The sequence below is a fragment of the Oncorhynchus keta genome, chromosome 23, assembly GCF_023373465.1.
Source record: "Oncorhynchus keta strain PuntledgeMale-10-30-2019 chromosome 23, Oket_V2, whole genome shotgun sequence".
Classification (NCBI taxonomy): domain Eukaryota; kingdom Metazoa; phylum Chordata; class Actinopteri; order Salmoniformes; family Salmonidae; genus Oncorhynchus; species Oncorhynchus keta.
In genome coordinates this window covers 41,023,467-41,034,490 of record NC_068443.1, presented here as the reverse complement: position 1 = coordinate 41,034,490, position 11,024 = coordinate 41,023,467, and the positions used below count along the sequence as shown (strand labels likewise).

The following is an 11,024-nucleotide window of genomic DNA, read 5'->3' as shown; positions in this document are numbered from 1 at the left end:
GGGTGTGGCTGAAATAGCCAAATCTACTACTTTGAAGGGGTATCCACATCATTTTTTATATATAGTGTATATTCACATCATCATTATTAGCTTAATCATTATCACCAATAAACCGACGACTCCAATGACTGAGATGTGCGCTTTGGATGATGCTTGCAGTGAGATGACACATGCACAACGTCTCAAGAGCATAATGATGCTCTGGGTGTCTAGTCGCACACATGCACTCAAGGATGCTCAACAATGGGACGACTTTGAATAATTAGCCTATATAGATGCTTCCTTGTTTTCCAAATAATTAAACCATATTTTTGTGATGGATGCAGTCTTTTCGGGATCTTGGAATAAGGATGCACGACTGAGTGCAACAATTGATTTGAAACATTGTTATAAAAGTGTACATTTTGAGATCTGGATTGAGCTTTTGTTTCAACTGATGTAGCTACAGCTAAGGATAACTATGGTTGATTTGGAGAGCGAAGTACCCCGTCTTCCCCCGAGGTATAGATTCAGGGACTTACTCCTCGGGGACCAGAATTTACTAAATGATGACAGGTAGGTTGAGTTTGTTTGACATGTTAGCTTCAATTTAAAAAAAAAAGTGGTTTAAATCATGTGGTTTAACATTGTTGTATATTATTTAAGGGTTTGCACCTGTGGAATCTTTGCACTTGTTTAACATCCAGCCTTACCCATGTCAAAATGCTTAGTAAATATGACATTATTCATTTTATTTATAGAAACTAATATTACTCTTTTTTTAGGGTGCAAGTCGAATTTTATGCCAATGAAAGTACTTTCAAAGAGACACTTAAACTGTTCTTCATCAAAAACCAAAGATCAAGTAAGTCATGTTTTTTAACTGTGTAGTCACAGTTGAACTACACTATATGCTGTTACTATCCATCTAATAAATCTTATTTGTACTTTGTTTTAAAAGACATAGTAAAAATACACCCGTTGCATCGGTAACAACTAGCAAACTGTTGAACCAGTTATATCAAAGGGGCCCGGAGATGTTCCTGGTCAGGTCACATGGTGAGGAAGTACTGACCCTAACTAAGTATGACATATAACCTCTGTCTTTGTCTCCCAGGCCTGAGAATACAAGTGTTTGACTTCTCCCTAAAGGTCCTGAGCTGTATCTTATACATGTGTCGCGTAGTGACAGATGACCCATCCAAAGGACATGGCTGGTAAGGATAGTAATGTAATGTCTCGTAGGTACATGTAGATACCACCTGGTCTTCACTGAATTGTTACAGAAATGTTGCATTTTTATGACTACAATTTGACAACAGCCTCTAACGATGGCCCTCAAGGTATAGTAATTCTCAGAGAAGAAACCAGGGATAATTAGTAGAGAATGTGGACTATTAGCTATTTCCATGCCATGGAAAATGTCTTACTAACCAGGTTTCCATCCAGCCATTTCATGCGGATGAATTACCCGTTGCATGAAAAAAAATCGCAAATCGGGCTGATGGAAAGAGAAAATGCCAGTTCACCTTTATAATGTCGACAGAGAATTAGTTCATTCGACATGGTGGGATCTGTTTGTGTCGGTATAATTAATTATGCAAAGTTCAAATACAGTAGGAATACAATGTCCGGTATTTTGTTTATTTATACAACTGAATGTGTTATCACTGTGCATCATCGACTAGCAGAACCAAATGACCTGGATTGCAGTTGCGATTACATTAAAATACATGGCGCAAGTGATCAATGCCGTTCGAGGTTCTGCTCAGATTATTATAGCCATTGTGGAAATCTCCACAGACCTGTGACAACCTATGCATGCTATCTTGAACATGATTACATAAAAACAAATGAATGGTTACTGTAACCTCAATGTGGCCATGTATGTGTTAAACATTTTTAAGGGTAAATGTTACATTAGTTTGTAAAATAACCTTAACGTTAGGCTATTTGCTGTATTACAAAGGTCATATTGAATTGTGTTCGGTTGGCAACGCAATGCAACCAAATATCAACATTTAAAGGTGTTGTATCCACAGCTTGAATAGTTCCATCTGAGCCACTGGCATAATATATGCCATTTAGCAGACGCTTTTATCCAAAGCGACTTACATGTGTGCATACATTCTACGTATGGGTGGTCCCGGGAATCGAACCCACTACCCTGGCGTTACAATCGCCATGCTCTACCAACTGAGCCACAGAAGGACCATAATCCCATTCTTTAACTTTTATATTTTGAGTTTAAGTGGTGAATTCAGCATATCATTTGTTAACTTGTAGCCAAGTTAATAGGCTATGTATTGTATTTCAAAAGAGATATTGAATTGAATTTAGCTGTCAATGCAGCCAAATATAAACATTTAAAGGGGATTTATATTCTGCTTGGATAGTTCCATCTGTGCCACTGACTTGGCTTTAATTCCATTTTTTTCTACAAATTAATAATTGATATGGTGGATTCATGTTGGAAACCCAAGGCCTATTGTATGGTATATTTTCTGATGAATTCTGGGATGAAATTAAACAATAGTTATTGATGACTTTGCAAATGCTATATAGGCCTAAATAGCATCATTGATTTATGAGGGATAAAGTATGGTTACAGCAACAGGGAATCTATTTAGTTTTTACATGGCGATCTCTCAACAATCATTCTCACAGTAGCTCATCATTAATAGTCAGTGACAAATATCATACATAGCTAAGAGAAGGGCTGAACTTGGTTAGAACCCTGGATAGGAGACCAAATGGTAGGTGTAGGTAGATACAGTAGATCAACTCTCCAGTAGGACGTTCTGTCTGGTGTATTTTTTTTTTTCTGATAGTGGATATAATGTTGAAGATATGACATTGTTTTATTAAAGGTACAAACTCAACATGTTTCATACAAGGTTTGTCTTATGTTGAAATTTGGTTACCATGACGATGTCATCCTGTGGCTGAAATGTCACCATCAAAACAACAGTTTACATTTGATTACTTCTTTCAAATCCAATGTATTCTCCACTTAGATTCCACGCCACAATATGACAAATTATGTTGAACCAACGTTGATTCAACCAGTTTGTGCCCAATGGGATCAGTAGAGTTGAAGAGTCTATGGAAACCCATTTAACTTGTACTTTTTATTCGGTACACGGGAATTTAACCACAGTTATTTTTATGTGCACTATGTCATCATAGTGCACATATCTGCAATAAGTCAGTTTGATGGGAAACGCATTTCTGGTGGGGAAATGTCCGTATTGTTTTATGCAGATTTGATTAATATTCACATGAAAATCTGTCGCCAATTGGAGGGAAACCTAGCTAACGACAATGATTTTAATACTTTCATTTCTATGCCTGTGGAAACAGAGGAAGTGAATGCACTGAACATGTACGGAATCATTCAATTCACTGTCTATCATTCTTTCTAGACACTAGCTCAGTGTCTCGCAACTCCAGTCAAAACAGCAGTAAAAATGTAAATAACTTAAACAAATTTTTGTGATTCATATCTGGGACTACAACAAAAATGTGTTTCAGTTAAAAAAATGTAATACCTTTGTCAAAATGTCTAAAAACCTGTTTTCACTTCGTCATTATTGGGTTTTGTGTGTAGAATGATTTAGAAAAAATAGAATTGAATCAATTTTACAACAAGGTTGTTTACGTAACAAAACGTGGGAAAGGGGAAGGGGTCTGAATACTTTCCAAATGCACTGTATATCAGTACACTCGTAACAACCTAAGCATTAAGAAACTTCTATTAGAGCAATTAAGTCTCATGTATCAAAATAGCAATACAGTCAGTTTCCTTGCCGTTGTCCTCGTTTTGAAATGACTGTAGAATTTAATTTTCTTCAATATTATTGTACATGGTGCATGTTAAATATTTTGATTTTTTTTTCTCTACAGCTGGGGATGCCCCAATCAAACATATATCTTTTTAAAGATTGACTGGTGAGTGCTTACTCTCTCTGCTCTTATCTAATAGTGTTAAATAAAACAGAAGCATATCCAGACCTAATAATATAATATATGCCATTTATCAGACGCTTTTATCCAAAGCGACTTACATTCTACGTATGGGTGGTCCCGGGGATCGAACCCACTACCCTGGCGTTACAAGCGCCATGCTCTACCAACTGAGCTACAGAAGGACCATCAATATAATATCAATATTACCTGGTAACAATGCATCGAGACACACACTCACTTAGAGAGGAAACATAGCAGAACAATGTGGTTCTGACCAAAATATCGGCCGCCATTTTCCCAACAATTCTACATGTTGAATTGGCACAAACAGGTGGTCGCTAGAACACACCACGCTGACTACAAGCAATAGGACAGCCATCCACTGCTTTTAGCTGTTCGCCTTTTCTAAAGCCTTGTCAGATGTTTGTAGTGGTTTCATGTCTCAACCCTACACCAGTGTCCCTAAATCCATTCTCATACTAGGGTACCATCCTGAACAGAAACATTGTCCTACTTAGTCTAAGTTTGGGGGAACTCCTGGACAATGTATTGTTTTCAAGGACTCTTTTATCCAACATCAAGCACAACCAATGAGTTATTCTCTACACACCACTGATGCCTAGTTATTCTCTGGACATGATTCAAATCTCTCTCTTCATCTCAATCTCCAGGTGTAAACTAACACACAGCTTTTTCCCCCACCAGGTCTCCCATAATGTGGGTCGAACGAAGTCTTCTAATATGGCCGTTACAGGTGAAATTTCTGCCAACAAATTTTCTTCATGATTTATTCAATTGTAGTTGTTTGCTAACTACTGTATACATGGGCACTATGCGGTTACTGCTGTTTGTCGTTTATTTTCTCAGTTAACCTGCTTCTCAGTCATTTTTTTACGAGCCTCGATGAAAACAAAGAGTCTTCTATTTCTTCAACAGGTGTCTGTGGCAGTTATCTGTCTTTTTGAAACTGTTCTATTGACTTACCTGAGTTACAAGGTAAGTACCATCCCACTCCATAGGGTGTCACTCAGTCTAAGGAAACATTCATTGTAATGTCCACTCTACAGTCATGTCAATATGTATATCTATATACAAAGTCAATAGATGGTGAAACAGATTAACTGAGATTTTTTTAAAAATGTAACCTTTATTTAACTAGGCAAGTCAGTTAAGAACAAATTCTTATTTACAATGACAGCCTACTGGGGAACGGTGCATTGTTCAGGGGCAGAACGACAGATTTTTACCTTGTCAGCTCGGGGATTCGATCCAGCAACCTTTTGGTTCCTGGCCCAACACTCTAACCATTATGCCCCAAAAGGAAGCAGAAGATAAACCCCCAAAAGGGCTAAAAGAGGTACAAAGAAAGAAACATGACTGCTCTCTACTTTGTCCTCAGGGCAACATTTGGGAGCAGATCATTCGGTTGACGTTTATCCTGGAGATGGTGAACACAGTGCCTTTCCTGCTCACCGTAAGAGTTAACACACTCTAACAGGGCCTAGGATCAGATTTTCCATTTAAATAATAATTAAAAGGGGGGTGACCTGATCCTAGATCAGCACTCCCACTCTGAGACGTGAATATGGGCCCTGGAATCTAGCAAAACACAATGCTATGGCAGGGCTATTATGGTCTCATCCCATAGTCACAGCTAATGATGAACACGGCTGAATTCTAAATCGTATGTGGTTTTAACTGGGATTTTAAGAGGTTTTAAGTTAAATCATATACTGTACGTACCTACAAACTCCTAGTAGTATATTTTGTCTCAGAGAGTATCATGACCAGAGTCTTCCCAGGTAACACAGCTACATTGCTGAAACATTGTGATAACCTATCTCTTTGTATCTGGCAACATTGTCAGTGTTTTGTGCTTCTATAGATGGGATAGCCTACAACAATCTCTGTGCTCTTTCAGGTCATGTGGCTCCCTCTGCGGAACCTTTTCATCCCAGTGTTCCTGAACTGCTGGTTGGCCAAGCATGCCTTGGAGAATATGATTGTGAGTGTTAACCTGCCTCAACTCCGATACGGCTGAATCAGCATGTCGCGATAGTGCTGCTGCCTCTGGACCACACATTACATCTGGAGGCAGCGGTTCGATCCCTGGTCCTGTCATTGCTCTATCCCTCTGTTCTGTCTCCCCATCTCAACTATGTGTACCTACCTTATTTAGCAATGAAATATTAAAAAACATCCTTTACAAAAATCCGGAACCATCCGGAACCTCTCCCCCCTAGAATGACCTGCATCGTGCCATACAGCGAACACAGTCTGCCATCTTCAACCAGGTGCTCATCCTCATCTCCACCCTCTTCTGCCTCATATTCACTTGGTGAGTGTGTGAGTGCGTGCGTGAATGTGTGTGCACTGGTAGATTGCAGTCTGCATCCCAAACATGGGCACTTTGAAAACCAATTTTAAATTAAGCAAACAATTAGTTTCAGAAACGACGATAAACAACAACAAAAAAAGATGTTGGCACTTAGACTGAGAGGACATGCTAAATTGCTAACTCAATAAGTGGATGGAGGAGGAAAAGCACCCTGGTTTGGACCATCTCTCCCTCTCCCACATCCAGTCGGATCTTACGGGGTCAGCCCAGATTGAATTGCTGGCCATTATCTGTGGTTTTCCACCTCAGAGCTTCAAGCACTTACAGTCATTTGCCACTAATGCACCACGTCTGACATCATATTTCTGGGTTACCAAGTGTACAGCTCTGGGACCTATTTTCTCCAGTGCACTCTGTGTAAATGGCATTACAAGGTCAATTACCTCGGAACAATTCCCTCAATATCTGGCTTCCTGTTGACTGCCACAAGACCATTAATGTAATGTGTGCGATGCCACAAAAGCAAGGTAGTGGCAGCAATTACTACTAGATCCTGGAAAATGTATTTTTAAGGAAAGTTGAAGGAACATATTCCAAAGAACCAACCCTGCACTCAACATACAGTATTTCACTGTGTTTATTCACATTGCCTAGAACATTAAATATTCCACTGGGCACAGATGTCAATTCAACGTCTATCCACATTGGTTCAGCGTAATTTTGCTGAAATTACATTAAAAAACGTTGACTGAACTAGTGTGCCTTGTTTTTAAGGTATAATGCTAGCACGATGTTGCTGTTGCTTTTCGTGATGGTAATAGAATGTCACAATACTGAATTGGTTTGTTATTGGTCAATAGACAGCTAGTCAGTAGACAGTTAGTCAAATGACCAGATGGAAGTGAAATGGAAGGACAGTGATTAGCTATGTTATCTAAGGTAGGGGTCCCCAATCTAGGGGCAACATTTTGTGTAGGGGCGTGGGACCTTCCTTGATTTGAGGGATAAAAAAAAAAATATATATATTTTTTTACAATTTGCAAATGTTTATACCTAAAATACTCATCTGCAATACTTTAGGCTAGAGACAAGTGGTAAAAGGTCCGAGGATGACTCGACTCTGATGCACATGGGAATATCTTTGGTTTGTCTCTGGCATTCAGAAGGCATTCAGAAGCTGAGATGTCAAACATATTGGACATTGCTTGGGAAGTAATCTTATACAATGTGTGAATCTGTCACTATGATTTGATCTTTCCAATGTCATCCCATATGAAAAAAACTGTCATATGTAGAACATTTGCATCTTTGGTCAAATGCATGTAATGCCTTAAAACGTATTCTGAGGGCTTTATTAGTCATGAATGTGTCTGTTTATGATGGACGTGTTTTTATTTCTGCTTGCATTTTGTATTTACAGTACCTTCGGAAAGTTTTCAGACCCCTTGACTTTTTCCACATTTTGTTACATTACAGCCTTATTCTAAAATGGATTCAATAAAAAACAATTCCTCAGCAATCTATACACAATACCCCACAATGACGAAGTGAAAACAGGTTCAGACATTTTTGCACATTTATTAAAAATAAACAGAAATACCTTATTGACATAAGTATTCAGACCCTTTGCTATGAGACTCGAAATTGAGCTCAATTGCATTCTGTTTCCATTGATCATCCTTGAGATGTTTCTACAACTTGATTAGAGTCCACCTGTGGTAAATTCAATTGATTGGACATGATTTGGAAAGGCACCCGGCTCAATTTCGAGTCTCATTGCAAAGCGTCTGAATAGTTATGTAAATAAGGTGTGTTTTTTTATTTGTAATACCTTTGCAAAAATGTCTAAAACCCTGTTTTCACTTTGTCATTATGGGGTATTGTGAGTAAAAAAATGCAATTTTAATATAAGTATGTAACGTAACAACGTGGGAAAGGTCAAGGGGTATAAATACTTTCCGAATGCACTGTATATATATATATATATATATATATGCTTTAAATACATTCCATAATATATTTCGGAAAGTATTTCAAATCTATTAAATATACAGTACCTGTCAAAAGTTTGGACACCTACTCATTCAAGGGTTTTTCTTTATTTTTTCTATTTTCTACATTGTAGAATAATAGTGAAGGGATCAAAATGATGAAATAACATCTATTATATCATGTAGTAACCAAAAAAAGTGTTAAACAAATCAAAATATATGTTATATTTGACATTCTTCAAAGGAGCCACGCTTTGCCTTGATGACAGCTTTTCACACTTATGGCGTTCTCTCAATCAGCATCATGAGAAAGTCACCTGGAATGCATTTCAATTAACAGGTGTGCCATGTTAAAGTTAATTTGAGGAATTTCTTTCATTTTTAATGCGTTTGAAGAAATCAGTTATGTTGTGACATGGTAGGGGAAGTATACAGATGATAGCCCTATTTGGTAAATGGCCAAGTCCATATTAATGCAAGATCAGCTCAAATAATCAAAGAGAAACGACAGTCCATCATTACTTTAAGACGTGAAGTTCAGTCAATTCGGAAAATCTCAAGTTTCATCAAGCGGCGCCGCAAAAAACCATCAAGGGCTATGTTGAATCTGGCTCTCATGAGGACCGCCACAGGAAAGGAAGACCCAGAGTTACCTCTGCTGCAGAGGATAAGGGGAGACAGGTAGCCTAGTGGTTAGAGCGTTGGGCCAGTAACTGAAAGGTTGATGGATTGAATCCCCGAGGTTACAAGGTCGTTCTGCCCCTGAACAAGGCAGTTAACCCACTGTTCCTAGGCTGTCATTGTAAATGAGAATTTGTTCTTAACTGACTTGCCTAGTTAACTCTAATTCACTTTTTAAAAACCTATATTTAACTGCACCTCAGGTTGCAGCCCAAATAAATACATCACAGAGTTCAAGTAACAGACACATTTCAACATCAACTGTTCAATGGAGACTGTGAATCAGGCCTTCATGGTTGAATTGCTGCAAAGAAACCACTACTAAAGGACACCAATAATAAGAGACTTGCTTGGGCTAAGAAACATAAGCAAAGGACATTAGACCGGTGGAAATCTGTCCTTTGGTCTGATGAGTCCAAATTTTAGATGTTTAGTTCCAAGCACTTTGTCTTTGTGAGACGCAGAGTAGGTGAACGGATGTTCTCCGCATGTGTGGTTCCCACTGTGAAGCATGGAGGTGGTGGTGTGGGGGTGCTTTGCTGGTGACACTGTCGCTGATTTATTTAGAATTCAAGGCACACTTAACCAGCATGGCTACCACAGCATTCTGCAGTGATATGCCATCCCATCTGGTTTGTGCTTAGTGGGACTATCACCTCCAGGCTGTGTAAGGGCTAGTTCACCAAGGAGAGTGATGGAGTACTGAATCAGATGACCTGGCCTCCATAATCACTCGACCTCAACCTAATTGAGATGGTTTGGGATGAGTTGGACCGCAGAGTGAAGGAAAAGCAGCCAACAAGTGCTCAGCATACTTGGGAACTTCTTCAAGACTATTGGAAAAGCATTCCAGGTGAAGCTGGTTGAGGGAATGCCAAGGGTGTGCAAAGTTGTCATCAAGGCAAAGGGTGGCTACTTTGAAGAATCAAAAAATATATGTTGATTTGTTAAACACTTTTTTAGGTTACTATAAGATTCCATATGTGTTATTTCATAGTTTTTATGTCTTCACTGTTATTCTACAATGTAGAAAGTAGTAAAATAAATAAAATCCCTGGAATGAGTAGGTAATGGCCTTGGGGAAATGGCCGCTAAGTGGTCTCAGTTCTGCCTTTTGCCGCCCTGCCCATAATGTGTGTGTGTGCGCGTGTGCGAACGTAGTGTTTTGTTCTCTGTCCCTGTATGGTCATAAAGTGATACTCATGATGATGGTCACACACACACACGTGCGTACACACCCTTGTCTGGTAGTCTGTCAGTTATCAGTTCTCAAAACAACATATACGTTATAGATTATATTAAGATGTATACGATGTAAAAACAATATGTAAAAATGGATATTAAATGAAATCATGTTGAGACACACTTATGTCTGTGTAGACAGAATATTCCTCTTAAGGTCTGTTTGTCCTTGCTGGTAAATTTAGGTTTACTGGAATGACGACATTGCTCCATGTAAACGTTCCTCTAAAAAATAAGAATAGAACACTCTTTCAGTTGGTCAAGTTTTACTCATCGATGTGTTGGACCAGTGGGATCACAGGTTAAGCTACTTCCAATGTCAGTACATGACTAACCACAACATTCAACAACTTTAAAAAACTGATGGGATTGATACTATGTATTCATTCAAGAATTGAGAAAAATACGTTTCCATAATATGCAGAGCATTTTTGTTAATGAATACATCCTCAGATATATTTGAGGGCATACAGTATATCGATCATCATTAACAATAAAAACAAATCCAAACAAATCACTTTCATTTGGTCACATACACATGGTTAGCAGATGTTAATGGTCACATACACATGGTTAGCAGATGTTAATGGTCACATACACATGGTTAGCAGATGTTAATGGTCACATACACATGGTTAGCAGATGTTAATGGTCACATACACATGGTTAGCAGATGTTAATGGTCACATACACATGGTTAGCAGATGTTAATGGTCACATACACATGGTTAGCAGATGTTAATGGTCACATACACATGGTTAGCAGATGTTAATGGTCACATACACATGGTTAGCAGATGTTATGGTCACATACACATGGTTAG

At 38.5% G+C, this 11,024-nt stretch overlaps 1 protein-coding gene across 5 annotated transcripts in view; it reads left to right on the top strand.

Moving 5' to 3' along the window:
• The first annotated feature begins 238 nt into the window (after window positions 1–238).
• The window catches only part of LOC118402333 (potassium channel subfamily T member 2-like), a 69,421-nt gene continuing 58,635 nt past the window's right edge, over window positions 239–11,024 (top strand). For 2 of the 5 annotated variants that reach the window (XM_052477216.1, XM_052477215.1), the window contains exons 1-9: window positions 239–555; window positions 765–844; window positions 1,097–1,196; window positions 3,886–3,930; window positions 4,654–4,702; window positions 4,885–4,944; window positions 5,348–5,422; window positions 5,870–5,953; window positions 6,192–6,286. In XM_052477216.1, the coding sequence (XP_052333176.1) occupies window positions 461–555; window positions 765–844; window positions 1,097–1,196; window positions 3,886–3,930; window positions 4,654–4,702; window positions 4,885–4,944; window positions 5,348–5,422; window positions 5,870–5,953; window positions 6,192–6,286 (683 nt within the window). In that variant the 5' untranslated portion in view covers window positions 239–460. Of the gene's footprint in view, window positions 556–764; window positions 845–1,045; window positions 1,197–3,885; window positions 3,931–4,653; window positions 4,703–4,884; window positions 4,945–5,347; window positions 5,423–5,869; window positions 5,954–6,191; window positions 6,287–11,024 lie in introns of those variants that run through there. The other 3 variants (XM_052477217.1, XM_035800461.2, XM_052477218.1) reach the window with 2 other exon arrangements.